Raw genomic sequence first — 17,583 nt, 5'->3', positions numbered from 1 at the left:
GGCCTGAGAAGAGCGATATGATCCTAACCAGGTAACTGCCAACAGGGGAGACCAGAGAGACCAGAGCAGGAAGGAATGGCTTCTGGCTGGGGGGGGGGGGGGGGGGAGCGGGGGGGGGAGGGGGGGGGTGGGGGCGGGGGGGGGGGCGGGTTGTGCCTGGCCTTCCTCGCCTGGGGGCCGGCAGGGAATAGCCCGGCCCAGGAGAGCTCCACAACAGTGAACACATTGGCACATGTGATTCAAGATGGGAGATGCCAGTGAAGGCAGTGACCATGTCTAATGGGCGGTGAGAGGGAACAGCTAGTGCGAAGGCCCTGCCGAAGCAGGAGTGTGCCGGGCAGGTTTGGGGACCAGTAAAGAAAATGAGTGAATGAATCCACTCTGGTGCCCTACCCTGGTCGGCAAACTGCGGCTCGCGAGCCACATGTGGCTCTTTGGCCCCTTGAGTGTGGCTCTTCCTAAGCCTTAGGAGTACCCTAATTAAGTTAATAACAATGTACCTATCTATATAGTTTAAGGTTAAAAAATTTGGCTCTCAAAAGAAATTTCAATCGTTGTACTGTTGATATTTGGCTCTGTTGACTAATGAGTTTGCCGACCACGGCCCTAGCCCAACTTCACCGACCGCTGCCTTTTCAGAAGGTCTTGGTTCCAACGTCTGACCCTGGGAGCGAGCATCCCAGAATAGCCGCGAACCCTGACCCTCCAGAGCCTGCCATCTGCCTCCCAAGTGCTGTCACGGCCCGCCCCCCAGTCCCAACCTAGGCACACGCAGTCCTGTCACTCAGCCCCTGGTCACCCCACCCCCACTGAACCCCCCCACCCCGACCCAATCCCCTGCAGTGCTGTCTCTCAGCGCCAGACCTTGCCCACACAGTGCTGTCACTCATTCTTGACGCAGCTCTCTAGCCCAGCAAAGGGCTGTCACTCAGCTCAGGCCCCGCCCTGCACACGTGCTGTCACTCAACCCAAGTCCCCTCCCCATACTCAGTCCTGGCCGGCCCCCCACCCCACCCAGCACACAGGCTGTCACTCACTTGGGCCCGCCCCAGCCCTGCCCGCACACTTGCGCTGTCACTCAGGCCCAGGCCCCGCCCCCGTCCCGCCCCAACACACGTGCTGTCACTCACCAGATCCCCAGCCTGCACACTTGTGCTGTCATTCAGCACCAGGCCCCGCCCCGCCCACGTGCAGTCACTCACTCTGCCCCTCCGCCACGCACTTGTGCTGTCACTTAGTGGTTCTGTCTGAGCAGGAGGCGCAGCTCTGCCCGCGGGCGGACACTCGGCCGGCCTGTCGCCCCATGGACACCGTGCTCCTCTTCGCCCTCGGGCTGCTGGCCCAGGTAAGACCCTGCCTCCCTGCACTGCCCGACAGTCTTAGAGCAGGGCGCCGGGTCACCCCGGGACTGCTGGCCCTGGCTGCCTTTGCGGGCCTGTGAGCTGAGGGTCCTGGGTGAGGCTCTGCTGCCCGGGGCGCTGTAGGCCCCGGGAGTGAGGGGTCCAGATGCCAGAGTAACTGCCTCCCCCTGGACGGGGAGCCAAGCTGGGGCACTGCCAGGAGGCCACCTAGCAGGCGGCCCCTCCCTTTGAGTGTGCCCCTGGGCCTGGGGTAGTCAGTCTTGTGGTGGAGGGCAGGGAGAGGGCGGGCAGCAGGAGCACCCCAGCTGGAGGAGCTGGGAGGCCAGATTTTTGTCGGGACCCTGCTGAGGTTTGGGGGAAGCCTGAGCCCCTCTCCATGAGCCCTGCCAGCAGGAACAGCTGCAGCTCCACCTCCAGGAACTCACTCTGCCTTGGAAGTACCCTGTAGCCAGGGAAGCCAGGCCCCAGCACAAAGCCCACGACCCTGCACATCCCTGCTGGTCCTCCAGGCCCCACCATGGGAGCAGGCTAGGCAGAAGGAAGCACAGACTGCCCCCTTCCTCCCCACCATGGGCGCCTCTGAGTAGGGCCACATCTCCTCATGCCCTGGCTGCTGGGCCAGCGCTAGGCTGTGCCTGAGAAGGGAGCGTGACCTCAATGGCCTCCTGCCTTCAGAGACTGGGCTGAGCCAGGTCACAGGCCAAAGGCCAGGGGCCAGGGCCAGGCAGTGGTACAATTATGGTTGCTGTTACAGTTCCAGGCCCATTAGGCAGCATGGGATGCTGATGAGAGGTGGGCTTCCCAGCACCCACCTCAGGGGCTTCCTGCGGTCCCCTAATTCCCACAGACTCGCGATCCGGCTGGCCAGCTCAGATTTCAGCCCTGGCAGCTGACCAGGTGCCTGCCAGACCCACCCTCCACAGCAGCTGGCCCCTCAGGGCACCAGGCTCCAACCACCTCCTCCCCTGCCTTTAGGCCCTCCCACTCCCCCCCCCCCCGCCCCTGCCCCCCCACAGTGCCCCTATGCCTAGGCCTCAGCTGTGATCACCTAAGCCCAGCAAGGCCTCTGCCCTTGCAGCCCTCGGCTGGGAGACCACCCCCTGTGGGGCCCAGATGCCTCAACACCTTCCATGCTCCCTCCCCACTGGACCTAGGAACAGCATTTCTGCCCCAGCACCTCACCGGACGTCATAGCATCATATCATCGCAGGCACATTCCTGCAGACCCTCCTCTGGGTCTGGGGGTGTCCACCTTCCACTCTGCCGGAGGGGAGGGGAGTAGAAACCTCTCAGATTCCTTGCCCCTCCCCCAAGGGCACTACAGAATGCCTCTCCCCAGACAGCTGGGATTCAGGTCGGGGTGAGGGGCCCCGCCAGTGGGGGCCTGGCTGCTCAAGTTCCTGCACACAGCGGCTTAAATTAGTTCCATTGTCAGGGGAAGGAGGGGACCAGCCCACCCTTCCCCTGCGCAGCTCAGCTTTCGGACTTTAGTCCTCTCCTGTCCAGCCACACGGGTTCGGTGGCTGCCCTTGGACACTCTTTCCTCCACCTCCATGAGCCCCCAAGGCAGGTCGGCCTCAGGCCCTGCAGGGCTATCTGGGGTGGGCCCCTGAGTGGGGGTGAGGGTCCTGGAGACCAGGCTGGGCAGATCCTTTGCCTTGGCTGAGGCATGCCCCTCCTCTGCCTGGGTCCCCTAAAAATCTCAACCAGGGGGCTTAGTGTGTATATTTTCAGAACCGACGTTTGTCACCCCGTCCTCTGCCCACAGCGGCTCCAATAGCTGAGCTTACCCTGGGAGTGGCAGAGGGATTGGGGTAGCAGCAGTGATTCAGGACAGGTCCATGCCCTGCGGGGAGGCACCCCGAGCCTGTGTCTGGCCAGTGAGCCACATGGTTTCTGGAAGAAAGAGGCTCCCCCACGCTGCTGGGGGCTTTGCAAGTGTGAAGACGCCCCAGGGGCAAAGGGGGAAAGTGCCTAGAACAAGATGGCACCCACAGCAGACGCTCACCCTTCCAGGGCAGGGTAGGGTGGCCGCTGGGGAGTGGCCCTCCAAGGGGGGCTGGGTGCTGGCTGGCACAGTGGCAGTTTGTCACAGCAGCGGGAACAGGCAGAGGAAACGGCTGCTTTTCCCACGGCCCTTTGCCTGACCATCTCATTCCTTCCCCAAAGCCTGCAGCAGCTGGAGGGGAGCTCAGGGGTGCTCGGGGCCAGACCGACAGCTGGGCCCATTCCTGGCATGCCTGATGCTTGCCAGGCCATCCAGGAATGGGGTGGCCTGGATTCCAGCCTGGGGTTAGGGGCTCAGGCTTGTGGGGAGTCCAGAGCAGGGATTCTTAACCTCCATGGCACCCGGCCTCCCCCACAACCCAGGCTCCTCCAGGCTTCAGGCCTCCTGCCTGGTTCTTTGAATCTGAGAAACCCAGGGCCTGGGGCCTAGGCAGTGTTGGAGGGATGTCCCTGAACCCAGAGACCCTCCCCAAGCTGCTGCCGCATCCATGTTTTATCAGGTTTGCCCAACTGCACCAGGAGGGGGTGGAATAGAAAATGTTTGCTCCCTTTTATCCAACCAAGACATACAGCTGTGGACAGGACTCGGGGGCTGGACCCCAGTCAGCAAATATCCTGCCCACGCCCAGGCCCCCTGCTCCCATTCACCAGGGGCCACCGGAAGCCCCAGTGCCAGGAGGGGAAGGGGGCCGGCGTCTCCTCACTTTCCACCCAGCCTTTGCCTAGGGTGGTGAGCACCCAGCCACATGCCCAGCTTTCTTCCCAGGCTCCGGAGAGAGGAGCCTTGCTTATAATTCCTGGTTTTGAACCCGCCTGGGCTGATGGAGAGAAGCAGAACCCTTGGGGCTGCCCCAGGCCCGCAGGCAGGACAGACACTGGCAAAGGGCGAGAGGCCTCTGGCGGGCACTGTCTATCATCGCTTCTGAGCGGAATTGATGTTGGCAGTGATCTCCTCACCCAGCGCCCACCACAGGCTCCGGGTCACCCCACACACACAGCCCCCCGGGATGCGGAGGGACTTGCCTGTGGGGCTGACGCCACCTCAGGGCTGTGTGACCCTGAGTCCCACCTTCCAGCGCAGCGCTGCCCAGTTCCCCTGTTTCCCAGAATCACATGGGCTTGGTGACTACTGGGTGTCCTAATTCAGTAGGTCTGGGGGATCCTCATGGCATCCCTACTACACACACACACACACACACACACACACTCGCACTGTGACTTGATTAGTTGGCTTTTGGACCCCTGGCCTGTGCTACGTGCCTCTGCCCCACAGTGTGGCCTGTGTTGTCTGACCAGGGAGGAGTCGAATCACCAATCCTGTGGGATAGGAACTTCCCTGAAGCCAGAGAAGCATCGGGGCAGGAGGTGGCCAGCTGCTCACAGGCCCAGTGCCCTGGCGGGGTCTGGGTTGGGCGGCACCACTCTGGCCCCTGCAGGAGTGTTTGCGAGGCGCTCACCACACAGCCTGGTCATAGCAAGGGCTCTGCACGGTGGGAGCTTCATTACTTGGCAGCCCTTGGGTTGGGTGCCAGTGCTGGGGTGGACCCCAGTGAGGGGCAATGGCCTTGGTGTCTCTAGGGCGTCCAGAGTGTTCTCTCGGGTTCTTGGTTAAAGGCAGGTCAAGGGTGAACATGGGGTGTCATTGGGCTTGGCACGGGAGACAGCAAGATGGGTGGCATATGTGAGCATGTCAACAGCGTTGCCTGTGTCTGGGGGCCTGTGTGAGCTGGCTTTGTCCGTGTGGCTTTGTCCCACGGTCCCCCAGCCAGCACACCGATTGGGAGGGGGTGTGGGAGGACAAAGGACACACTGAGAAGTGCTCCTGCGCCCGGAAGTCAGCGCAGCCACCCCCTCCGCAGCCTCTGGTCTGGGTGAGGGGCCCGTGCCAGGGCTCTGTGGCTTCTGCTGACCTCATGAACTTGAGCCCTGACAGACTAGGACCCAGGATTCCCAGGCTCTGCCTCCTCCGCACTGGCCCCACACTCAGCTGGTGGGCATCCTGGAGTGCCAGAGAGGTCCTGGCAGGAAGGGGGCAGACAGAGGCTGTGGTAGGCTGCGGGGTAGGGGCGTCCCAGATGTGGCCACAGCTAGACGGGGCTGAGTGTGTCCCCCAGGGTCCTGCTAAGAGCCTGCGGAAAGGAGCGCCTGTGGACTGTGCCCAGCCCCGGTCCCACCCCCACCCCGTGCTGAAGGCAGGGCAGGGAGGGCGCCAGGTGAACACTGGGCTCCTTTCAGAGCCTGCTCCTGAGCGAGGTTCCCTGTGGCTCCCAGCTCTGCTGCGCTCTGGCCTCGAGCAAATGGGGACTCAGCCTCTGGGGAGCTGTGAAATGAGGTGATCACCGCCATTCCTAGGGACTGTGAGGCTGAGAGAGGGTCTGGGGAGGAGGGAGGGAAAGAAAGGAAAGGGACAAGGGGGGTTCGAGCTTGGTGCTCCCCTCAGATGCTCAGAAAACATGCGCTGTCCCCATTAGCACAGTGACGCAGGCAGGCAGGTCTCCACATGGTGGGAAACCACGCCAACCTGGAAGTGGCTTGTGCTTGGGTGGTTCTGGCAAGCAGCCCCCGGAGGCTCAGAGGCCAGCGCTGCCATCTGTCCGGCTGCAGGGAGCTCAGAGCCTGGCCAGCCGCCCGGTTCCTTCTGCAAACCGGGTTTCTGCTGCCTGGACTTCAGGCTCCGAAGGGGACCGGCTGTGGGCAGTTTCGATGAGGCAGAGGGAGGAGGACTCCAAAACTGAGGCGGCGGCCTAGGGCAGTGATGGCGAACCTATGACACGCGTGTCAGAGGTGACACGCGAACTCATTTTTTTGGTTGATTTTTCTTTGTTAAATGGCATTTAAATATATAAAATAAATATCAAAAATATAAGTCTTTGTTTTACTATGGTTACAAATATCAAAAAATGTCTATATGTGACACGGCACCAGAGTTAAGTTAGGGTTTTTCAAAATGCTGACACGCCGAGCTCAAAAGGTTCGCCATCACTGCCCTAGGGCCACCGGAGAGGTTGGCTTTAGTTTGGATGTTACTGCCATTCTGTCAGCAAAGTGCCTGAGGACCCACTGTGCCCGGCCCTGGGCTGGGGGGGAAAGCCCTGGGCAGAAGCCGGGGAGGGAGAGGCACTCGATGCGGATCGAAGACAAGAGGATTGCACAGCCCAGCAGCCTTCTGCCCCTGCCCGGCCCCTAAGCACCCCCCACTCACTGAACACTGACCCTACTCCCCTGAGGCCACCAGCCCACCCCCTCACATGCTGTCCCTCCACAGACTGCATGCCTGGGAGGAAGAGAAAGCGAAGTCAGCAGGATTAAGCAGCAGGTGGGGGGACTTGCGGGGCTTGGAGGGGCTGTGGGAGCCACCTGGTCTGCCTCGACTAGAAGGGAGCCCCCCCTCCAGAAGGGCCCGGGAGCCTAGAAACCCTGGGTGGGGGCAGACATCTCCCGGGCCTGTGGTGGGGGCAGGGGGTCCAGGCACCTGCTGGGGCCCAGCTGGGTTTGGCTGCAGGAGAATGTAAGAAATGCACCCTCTCATGGCCTGGCCTATCCAAGAGCTGCTCCAGCAGCAGCCTCACCCACAATGTGGGGAGCATGAGGGGTCCCCAGCACTTCCACTCAGGAGTCCATACTCAAGCCAGCCAGCACCAGGCCAAGGATCCGGTGTAGAGACCTCATATGTAAGCCAGGGCCGTTCTGAGGAATGCGGTGTGTGGGGCTGCTGCCAGCTCTGCCCTTGACTCATAGGATGGGACTCTCCCTTGAGCCTCAGTTTCCCCATCTGAGCGGTAGGGTGGGGCTCTCTGTGACAGACAGCGGGCAGTGGGTCTGAGGAGCATTTGGGCCCCTCCCGATGCTGGCCCACCTGGTTTTGATCCCAGAGTTCAACAGGTGGTGACCGCCTCACCATGGGGCAGGACCTGGGACCCTGTCTGCATGCCCCCCCACCCCGGGGCAGAGCGGGGGGAGCACGGCTACCACGTGTGCCTCAACCCCCTCTGCTGCCCCCGAGACTGGACACTGGGACTTGAATGGCAGCATGGCACACAGGGCATCCCAGTCCTCTGGACGTGTGGATTAGGAGGGAGGCGCGTGTCCGAGGGTCCCCAGGTACCAGGGACTAAGGGGTGAAAATGGCACCTGTTCCACAGGTCTGGAGAAAGCCAGCCCAGAATGGCGGGGCGCTCTGGCCCTCAGCCAGCCCTTCCTGTTGCTGAGCCTCTTCTGACAAAAGCCTTAGTCAGGTCGACCTCAACCAATCCTCAAGGATCCAAACTGTGAGGGGGCCTGGGACGGCCACGTGGCACCTCCCATTGCCCCCAGCCTGCAGCCAGGAGCCCCCACACCTCCTCCTCGGGCAGATCCACCATGTGGAGAGCGCAGGAGTGCCCCTGGCACCTGCTCTCTTGCCTACCCTCCACCCCCTGATCCACATTCTTCACAACAAGGGGCCTCCCAGCTGGGCCAGCTGTTGCCATTACTCATCACTTGCCTCCCTCCCAGCCCTCCTCTCCCAGCCCCAGGTCTCCCCCTCCCCGTATACCACGCCTCCCCGGCCCTGGTGCCCCTGGGCCACGCTGGGGGAGGTGCCTGGCCCTCAGGAAGATGCGGTGGGGGTGCAGCATGGTCAGCCCCGCAGTCACCCGAGGCCTGTGATAACCCCGGTCCGGAGGTTCCAAGGCTCCCAGGAGAGGGCTAGAGACCGACGCTGAGCTTTGGGGCCCCGGGCTTGGGGGTGTGGCTGCTGGGGCTCCCAGGGTCCTGAGCTCAGGGTTTTGATGTGGGGCAAGGTGCTCCTTGCCTTCCAGGGAGGGGAGTTCACTTGCCCACCGCCACCACCGGTGGGAGAGTAGCTCTCAGCCTGCTCCCCGGGCTCCCTGGGGTACGAGCTGTGTGACGCTGTGTGTGTCTTTGTTGCAGGGCCTGGACCTCTCACTGGGGGTTCCCGGGCTGAGGAGGCCCGGCACCCTGTTTCCCTGGCACCGGGCGCCCTCGTCTGGCCGCGTGCGCAGAGCCTGGGTCATCCCCCCCATCAGTGTGTCCGAGAACTACAAGCGCCTCCCCTACCCGCTGGTGCAGGTGAGGGGAGGGGCGCGAGTGGGCAGAGCAGGGGTGGTTGTCCCCAGTGGGTCCCCGAAGCCGTGTGCTTGAGGCTGGGAATGCGACAGGCTGAGCTGCCCACCGCAGCGGGGGGCAGGGGCCGAGGCTGAGGAGTGGGGGGGAACCCCACCCGGGGGTACCTCCCCCAGCCCATGTCCTGCCCTGGCAGATCAAGTCTGACAAGCAGCAGCTGGGCAGCGTCATCTACAGCATCCAGGGCCCCGGCGTGGACGAGGAGCCCCGGGGCGTGTTCTCCATTGACAAGTTCACAGGGAAGGTGTTCCTGAACGCCCTGCTGGACCGGGAGAAGACGGACCGCTTCCGGGTGCGCACCTTAGGCCAGATCACTTCTCCAGCAAGATTGGCGCCCTTAACTGGCGGCCAGGGGCGGGAACTGGGGCGAGTCCCATTTAACAGAGGAGCAACCTGAGGCCCCGTGGAGGAGGGGCCTGGTCCCTCCGGACCGGCAGCCTGCAGCAAGGAAGCGCCTCCCATACTGGCGACGCCCACAGCCAGCTCTCCCACACCCGCTGCATTTGGTGGGGATGTTGGAAGAATCCCACAGTTTTGCCAAATCCCACTGGCAGGTGCCTCTTGACACACGGGGGTGGCGCCCAGGGGAAGGCACCACAGACCCTTGGAAGGGTTGAGGCTGTGAGATCTGAGAGAAAGGCAGTGGGGAGGGAGACAGGAGCCACGTAAGCAAGAAGGTGAGGAGGGGAGCCCGGGCCTCCTCTGAGTCCCTGCAGAGTGACCTGCCCGCCCCGTCCTGGTCTGTCCTTCGGAACCTGCCTGGGGAGGGGCTCTGCCTGTGCCTCATGTGCCGTGAGTCTTCCTTCAGACTGTTCCTCACACGGAAGCTAGTAGAGTGACGTCTTTCCCTGGGAGTTACGTCATGGCCATGCTCCGAGAGGATAAAAGGTGGCTTCATTAAAAATTTCATGCGCACAGGGGAATTAAAATAATCCCCAGGAGGAGCCAAACTGTGTAGAAAAAGGGAGAGAGACCAGGACTGCTAGTGAGAGCATTGCTTCCGGCCCACTTGAAACATGCTAGCCCTGGGCTGGGAGCTTCCTGGTGGCCAAGGCAAGAGGGGAGGCAGGGGCCGCCCTGGCTGCTAGGACAGAGCAGTGGCCTCTTCAGGGGAAGATCCGTTTGCTGCAGCACATGCCCCACCCCTGGGCCGTTTCTCATTTGTTTAAGTTGGTGTTTCCAGCAGAACAAAGTCTGCACGTGCCGTCCCTTCTGCGTGGCCCTTGTGGGAGCCACGGGAGTGTGGGGCTCACAGTCCGGTCCTTGCTCTCTGTTGACTAGCTCAGGGCCTTTGCTCTGGACCTGGGAGGATCCACCCTGGAGGAGCCCACGGACCTGGAGATTGTGGTTGTGGATCAGAACGACAACAGGCCTGTCTTCCGGCAGGAGGTGTTCACCGGGCACGTGCTGGAGGGTGCTGTGCCAGGTGCGGTGGGAGCCGGGCCACCGCGGGGGTGGGGGTGGGGAGGGGCTGCCGTGGAGGGGCTCTGGGTAGGTCAGAAGCCCAGGATTCCTTTAGCAGGAATGTCAGAGGTCCTAAAAGATTCTAAAAATAAGTAAACAGTTTCCAGTACTGATGGAATTTCCTCAAGTCACTTCCTATTTCAATATTCATTTCAAACCCCCAAGTCTTCCAAAATGCATTGAGAGGATTCATGGATGGCAAAACCCTGGCTGCTGCTGCTTCTTTTAAATTGAGGTGAAATTCACATAACATAAAATGAACTATTTTAAAATGAACTTCGGTGGCACTGAGCACATTCACAAGGTTGCGCAACCAGCACCTTATCCAGTTCCAGAACATTGTCGTCCGCCAAAAGGAACCCCATGCCCACGAAGCAGTCATGCCCTCTCATTGCTTCTTAATTCTACATTCTGGTCACAAACTCAACCCTCCGTCCTTTCTGAGTCTTTACAGGACGGACCTGCTTGTCTGAGTCTGTTCCAGGGCAGGCAGATTCCATTCCAGACAGATTCCCTCCTTCTTCCCGCCCTGCTCTCAGGGGCTTGGTCAGAGCCCAGGCAAGTCGTGCTTCAGATGGACCATGGGGAGGATGGAGGTCAGACCTAAATCTCACCAAAAACCCCTCCTGACCCCTGCATAGCCCCCACCCCTTCCAGAGATTTGGTGGCTTGTTTGCCCCAGAGCCCAGGTCCAGCCCCGGCCACTGCCTCTCTCTGCAGGTGGGGCTGAGGACAGCGCCTGCTTGGCGTGCGGGCACACCCTCTGACTCCCAGGCAGCTGGGGCTCAGGGCCAGCACTCATGGGTGTCTTGCTCACATGCCCTCGTCCTTCCCAGGCACCTATGTGACCAGAGCCGAGGCCACGGATGCTGACGACCCAGAAACAGACAACGCGGCCCTGCGGTACTCCATCCTGGAGCAGGGCAGCCCCCAGCTCTTCAGCATCGATGAGCACACAGGGGAGATACGCATGGTGCAAGTGGGCCTGGACCGCGAGGTGAGGCGCCACCGCGCTGCTTTGAAAGCTGGGAGCAGGGAAGCCAGCGTCCTGTTTGCCCAATCTTTACCCACGCTGTTGGTGCTTTGGGATGCACGGGGCAGCTCATTTTGAGTTGGGCCCTCTGACCCAGTGCCGCTCAGCCAGACTTGCCCTCCCCTGCAGGTGAAGGAGGCCCCCAGTTGCTGCAAATGCTCATGGTGGCTCCCGGCTCTGGGCACAGACTCGGCTTGGGGTGCACCTGCCTCCTGGGTGGTTGTAGGGTTAGGTCGAGAGAGGGTGTGAACGGCCCTCAATACAGCGCCTGGCCCTGGCACGTCCTCGGTGTTTTTTCTGCCAAAAATACCCATTGCCTCCTCGGCAGTCGGGCTTGTCACCTCTTGGGCCCCACAGTGACCGCTCACGCTCCGGAGTGAGGGCCACCCTCTGTCAGGACCACTGCTGCCTCTCACTGCCAGGCTTCTGTGCAGCGTCCGCACCTCCAGGAAGCCCTTCTTGGTTTCTCCACAGCCACCTGTGTGGCTCTGTCAGGTCACTTGCTGTGTTAGGTGGTCCTCATCTCTCTCTCTCTCTCTCTCTCTCTCTCTCTCTCTCTCTCTCTCTATCTCTCTCTCTCTCTCTCCCCTATGGTAGGGACCCAGCTCACAGTGCCCTCAGCACCCAGCACGCAGCAGGTGCTCTGTAAATGCTTCTCTGGCTGGTAGCTGACCTCCTGCCCACTCCAGGGCTGGGCAGAGTCTAGGGTTCACAGCGCTGCTATTGGACCCCGAGAGGCCAGGCAGCACATCCTGCCCTAGAGCTTGGGAGCAGGCAGGGTACCTGGAGCCACTTGGGGCCTCTGCCACCCACAGGGCTCTCTTGTGTCAACTGAGCCCACAGGTGGCCCACTCTTACCTGGTCCTGGGTCCGCTCAGTCTCCCGACCCCATGCTGTCATCCCCAGGTGGTCGCCGTGTACAATCTGACCCTGCAGGTGGCGGACATGTCTGGAGATGGCCTGACCAGCACTGCCTCAGCCATCATCACTCTCGAGGACGTCAATGACAACGCCCCCGGCTTCACCAGGGAGGAGGTGCCATCCTTGTCCCCACACCACCAGCCCCTGCGCAGGCTGCCCTCCCCTCCCCTCCCCAGGCCCAGTGGGGACCAGGGCTTCGTGGCGGGTTGAGGCTGGGTGCTTTGGAGCAGGAGTCCTGCACAGGTAGCACAGAGACTGAATTGGGGGCAACAGAGACGGTGCTTGTGATCAGTGAACCGTCAGGAGTCAGGAGGGGGCCCTGGGAGAAGCAGCCCAGACTTCCCTGTGTCCCCCAAACCCATGAGCAGTTGAGCCCACAGAGAGGGCTCATGGGGCCTCTGGAGGGGGTGGGGTAGTGACTCTGGAGGCAAACAAACCTGGGAGGGCTCCAGTGGGTGGGCAGCACTCAGCTGGGAGGCGTGAGGGAGGGAGGCCCCACCCCTGACAACCTGGCAGGTAACTGGAGTGGCTCCCACAGTTCTTCATGGAGGCCACCGAGGCCATGAGTGGAGTCGATGTGGGCCGGCTGGAGGTGGAGGACAGGGACCTTCCGGGCTCCCCCAACTGGGCAGCCAGGTTCACCATCCTGGAGGGTGACCCCGATGGGCATTTTGCTATCCGCACAGACCCCAAGACCAATGAAGGCGTGCTGTCTGTGGTGAAGGTGAGCGGTGCAAACTCCCCCAGCACAAGCATCCCATACAGGGTGCCTCTTCTCGCACCCTGGGACCCTGTTTGGACCCCCTGTGCATCCTCAGGAGAGAGTAGAGGGAGGGATGGAGCCAAAAGGATGGGAAATGCTGGGTGCGCAGGCTCAGGTCGCGCTGACCACAGGGCCTGTGCGTTGTTTACAGTGTGCTGCCACGCTGTATAAGAATCGTGTGTGAATACAGACTGTACCTGTGAACCTGAGAAACAGCAGGAAACACGTAAAGATATAGATATATTTAGATATTGATATCTGAAGAGATTTATTGCAAGAAATTGGCTCCCGCCATTGTGGGGCTGGCTGGGCAAGTCTGAAGTTTGCAGGGTAAGCTGGCAGCTCAGAGCTGGGCTGCAGTCCTGAGGCGGAATTCTTCTTCCTCAGAAATCTGTTTTGCTCTTAAAGACTTTCAACAGTGGGTGAGGTTCAGGATATCCAGATGGTTCAGGATAATCTTCTTAAGCCAAATGATTGTAGAAGTTACTTTAACCACATCTACCAGATATCTCCTGTCAATACCCAGATGAGTGTTTGCTTGAGTCGCTGGGAGGACTGCCCAGCCAAATAACACAGAACTGAACACACAACACCCAACAAATTCATTTTGAGTGACGAGTACTTATTTGATCATTTTACATTATTTCTGTGCCTTCTTTTGTCCTGCATAAGTTTTCTTTTCCAAGGCTGAAAAGGAGAAGGAGAGCGGGGCTCTGAGGACAGATCTGGGGCAGCAGCACCACGGGGAGGCGTTCTCCCGGCCGCACCTGCCTCCGGGTGCCCGACCGTGAGGGGCCCGGAGTCCTGAGCAGGCTGTCAGCTCTGCTTCCTTCCCACAGCCCCTGGACTATGAGAGTTGTGACCAGTACGCCCTCAGAGTGGAGGTGCAGAACGAGGTCCCCCTGCAGGCGGCTGCGCCCAGGGCGGAGCGGGATCAGGCCAGAGTCAGCGTGCAGGTGCGGGATGTCAACGAGGCGCCCGTGTTCCAGGAGAATCCACTGAGGACCAGCCTGGCAGAGGGGGCGGCCCCAGGAACCCCTGTGGCTACCTTCTCTGCCCGGGACCCCGACACACAGCAGCTGCAGAGGCTCAGGTGCCTCCCGGGGACCCTCGGGGTGAAGCAGAGGGAGCTCATAGCCCATTCCTCCATTTCCCTGCCAGGGCCAGAAGCACGGCTGAGGGTACCCCAGCCCTGTGCCCTGAGGGTTCCCAATAGTCCAGGAGGTCTCAGGTCCCATGTGTGCACATGTTGGTGTGACCTTGTTCTATAGGGCAGGACTATACTGACACGGCCACCGTCTATTCTGACCAGCCTTAGCATAGACGGTGTCTAGCCCTGTCCATTCTGGCAAGCAGCGCTCCCGTGGGACTGCCCCTTGGACTTCACCCCAACCCCGGCCCTGTGTATCTGTGTCTGTCTCCACGGTGTCCACGGTTGAATCCTCTCGATGTGATGCTGTGTCACTCAGTCGCCACAGGGCCCTGGTCAGCGCACCTGCCTTCCTGAGCCTCAGTCTCCTCATCTGTGAATTGGGATAGAAAACACCAGCTTAGGGCCTCAAAGGCTAGGGTGTGTGTGTGTGTGTGTGTGCACAGTGTGGGGGATCTATGTGTGTCATTATGTAACCACACCTTGAGGGGGTCCCATGTAGCTCAGGGCCACCCTGTTCCTGTTTTCCCTCCTTGGCTGACAGCTACTCCAAGGATTATGACCCTGAGGACTGGCTGCAAGTGGATGGAGCCACAGGCTGGGTCCAGACCCAGAGTGTGCTCAGCCCGGCGTCCCCCTTCCTCAAGGATGGCTGGTACAGGGCCATCATCCTGGCCTACGACGATGGTGAGCACTGAGTGCAGCCTGGCCTCCATGGCTCTCTGACCTAGGCTGGGAGTCCCTGCTGCTGGCCCAAGGGCCGGGAGCCAGGCCCTCAACTGAGCCGACGATAGGGTGGGCAGTGGCTCTGGCAGGGCAAGGAGCCCACAGGCCTCTTCCGTCTGCAGCTTCCCCGCCCTGCACGGCCACCGGAACCCTGTCCATTGAGATCCTGGAAGTCAATGACCACGCCCCCGAGCTGTCCCCCTCATCTGGAAGCCTGTGCAGTGAGCCAGACCAGGGCTCTGGCCTTCTCCTGGGTGCCACGGACGAGGACCTGCCCCCCCACGGGGCCCCCTTCCACTTCCAGCTGAGCCCCAGGGTCCCAGAGCTGGCCCGGAACTGGAGCCTCAGCCGGATTAACAGTGAGCTCTGCCCCCCGCCCGGGGGAGGGTGTCCAGATCTGGGACCTGGGGGTCACTCAAGACGTGGTCCTGCTGGTCCCACCTCAGTGCTCCCTCAGGTGGGGCAGGGATTAGTTATCACGTTCAGTGGGCAGATGGGAAACAGGCCCAGCATCTCATGATCCCCACGGGGCACGGAGGGCCCTGCTGAGCTCAGGTGCCCTCCACAGTGAGCCATGCGCGCCTGCGGCTGCGGCACCAGGTCCAGGAGGGGCTGCACCGCCTCAGCCTGCTGCTCCAGGACTCAGGGCAGCCACCTCAGCATCGCGAGCAGCTCCTTAATGTGACCGTGTGCCACTGTGGCCAGGATGGCGTCTGCCTGCAGGGGGCCGCTGCGCTGAGGGCAAAGGGCACAGGCCTCAGCCTGGGCGCCCTGGGCATCGTGCTGGCCAGTGTCATCCTGCTGTTCTGTGAGTGCCCATGCCCTGAGACCACTGCCCTCAGTCCCACCACACCCCCCCCCCCCACGCCTCCTTCTCCTGGGGCCAACCTCACCCTTGTCTGCCTGCCCAGTGCTCGCCCTGCCGGTGGCCCTCCTCTCACGGTTCCGACAGCAGCCATGGGACAAGGGGCTTCTACCGGGGCTGCAGGATGACCTCCGGGACAACATCCTCAACTATGATGAGCAGGGGGGCGGGGAGGAAGACCAGGTAAGGGCAGGGGTGGGGTGGGTGGGGTGGGTGACAGGGCGGCTCAGAATGTTAAGCTGTGGCCCTGGGCCAGCACCCAGGCTCCAAGGGTAGGGGCCTCCCAGATCCTCTCCCCAAACCTCCAAACCTATTGCTCTCAGAAAGGTGCCTGGGATGGAAACCCCACCCTGTCATGGACCCAAGCTCAAGTCCACGCACTTTGTCCGCAGGATGCCTACGACATCAGCCAACTGCGCCACCCGGCAGAGCTGGCAGCCCTGAGTGCCCCTCTGGGACGGCCGCTGCTGCGCCGCGACACCCCGTTCAGCTGGGTGCGCCCCCCACCATCCCGCGTGCTGCCCACCAGCCCCGCTGACATGGCAGACTTCATCAACGATGTAGGTCCCCCAGGGGTGGAGAGGACAGGGGGCACACACACACACCACACACCACACACAAGTACATCCATGTACCCGTACATGCACAGCCGCAGGGAGTGGGCTCACTCCTGGGGACCCGGCCGAGCTTCCAGGAAGCTCCTGAGGACCTGAGAACTGAATGAGGCTTGTGGAAGAGAGGGTCACAGCCACTTAAGCCCCAGGGAAGTGGAGGCCGTGACACCCTGCACAAGATCGCGGTAGACCCAGTGGAGTTGGGGCTGGTTGTAGGCTGCACTGGCCACAGGCGCGGGCAGAGGAGACGTAATGAGCCCTGCAGGTGGAAGTGCAGCTGGCAGCTAAACCCAGGCGTCCATAGTCGCTCCTCTGGACAGAGCATCACTGACTTCTTAAGGTCAACCCAGGAGATGACCAGAACCTGGGAATCCCATTGAGTGGGCGACAGGGGGAGCAGGAAGGTACTTCTCAGTAGTGTGCCAGGTGCCACACCTGCCTGCACACGTAGTGCCCTGGCTCATAGAATGCCCTTGACAGCTGCCTGGCGAGGGGCAGGCCCAGGTTCAGGTATGCAACCTGCAGAAGCCAATGTGTATATTAACAGGTGGAGGCAACAGACCACAGCCAAACCTTTAAGACGGAGAACCAACTGTTCTCCAGATGGGGTGTTAGGAAGCCTCAGGCAGGACAGTCTTCAGGGAGGGCTGGGCCCAAGGAAGGAATCAGAGGGAACCTTCTTTTTTCAAATCTGAATCCTGGGACTGGGGCTCCCAATGGTGCCCGCACACTCAGGGCTGCTCCTCAAACCCCGGTAACCCTCAGACCTCCTCTGCCCCTTCCTGATGCCATACCTTGGTGGCCTCACCCTGCACTGCAGCTGGGGTGCATGTGCCTGAACTCCTGGGGCCTCTCTGTAGGGCTTGGAAGCTGCGGACAGTGACCTCAGCGTCCCGCCCTACGACACTGCTCTCATCTATGACTACGAAGGAGATGGGTCCATGGCAGGGACACTGAGCTCCATCCTCTCCAGCCTGGGTGACGAGGACCAAGACTACAGCTGCCTCCAGGACTGGGGCCCTCGCTTTGCCCGGCTGGCCGACATGTACGGCCCTCCCTGAGGGCTGGATGCAGTGGCCACTCAGGACAGGGCAGAGCTTTCTGATGGGGACCTGTACCCACCCTGCTGAGGGCACAGCAATTGGACACAGAGGGTGGACATCCTCACCAGGATGGACAGCCTGACCACAGAGGTCTGACTGCACGTGTCAGCAGCTGGCCATGTAGCGTGAAGGACTGGCTGACCTGTGCAGAGATGCCGCAGGGCACCTGGTCCCACACGCCAGGTGCTTTGGGCAGCCTGCTTCTCCCGGGGAAGACAGAGTCCCAGGGCCAGAGCCCAGAGCCTGGAGTGGAGCTGTGGGAAGGAGGTGCCTCTCCCACCCTGAGAGCCCAACAAGCACTGCTCTGAGTCACCTGTGAGGGGGGCAGCCACCTCATTCCCAGCTCTGACACCCCCATGCAGATTTCATCTTTGTACAAAAGGAAGCAGCTCTCCGGCAAATGTGAATTAAAAGTGTGGTCTTTCCGGTACAGGGTCTGCACAATGACCTGC

The 17,583-nt window shown here is 61.4% G+C and overlaps 1 protein-coding gene across 1 annotated transcript; it reads left to right on the top strand.

Moving 5' to 3' along the window:
• The first annotated feature begins 1,165 nt into the window (after nucleotides 1-1,165).
• Nucleotides 1,166-17,561, top strand: CDH15 (cadherin 15). Its single transcript, XM_059667047.1, has 14 exons — nucleotides 1,166-1,345; nucleotides 8,280-8,438; nucleotides 8,629-8,784; nucleotides 9,774-9,918; nucleotides 10,793-10,953; nucleotides 11,896-12,024; nucleotides 12,449-12,634; nucleotides 13,513-13,766; nucleotides 14,368-14,510; nucleotides 14,672-14,908; nucleotides 15,118-15,357; nucleotides 15,461-15,597; nucleotides 15,807-15,974; nucleotides 16,889-17,561. Exons 1-14 carry the CDS (start codon nucleotides 1,304-1,306, stop codon nucleotides 17,087-17,089), a joined length of 2,358 nt encoding a protein of 785 aa, XP_059523030.1. The 5' UTR covers nucleotides 1,166-1,303; the 3' UTR covers nucleotides 17,090-17,561.
• Nucleotides 17,562-17,583: the final 22 nt, after the last annotated feature.

The sequence above is a fragment of the Myotis daubentonii genome, chromosome 15 (assembly GCF_963259705.1).
Source record: "Myotis daubentonii chromosome 15, mMyoDau2.1, whole genome shotgun sequence".
Lineage (NCBI taxonomy): Eukaryota > Metazoa > Chordata > Mammalia > Chiroptera > Vespertilionidae > Myotis > Myotis daubentonii.
Note: the sequence above shows the minus strand (reverse complement) of the source record. Positions and strands in the feature narration are given on the sequence as shown.

Coding starts and splice junctions, on each gene's coding strand:
- CDH15 (XM_059667047.1), top strand. CDS start 1,304: ATGGACACCGTGCTCCTCTTCGCCCTCGGGCTGCTGGCCCAG. Junction 8,785..9,773: donor AGAAGACGGACCGCTTCCGG/GTGCGCACCTTA, acceptor TCTGTTGACTAG/CTCAGGGCCTTTGCTCTGGA. Junction 9,919..10,792: donor GCTGGAGGGTGCTGTGCCAG/GTGCGGTGGGAG, acceptor CGTCCTTCCCAG/GCACCTATGTGACCAGAGCC.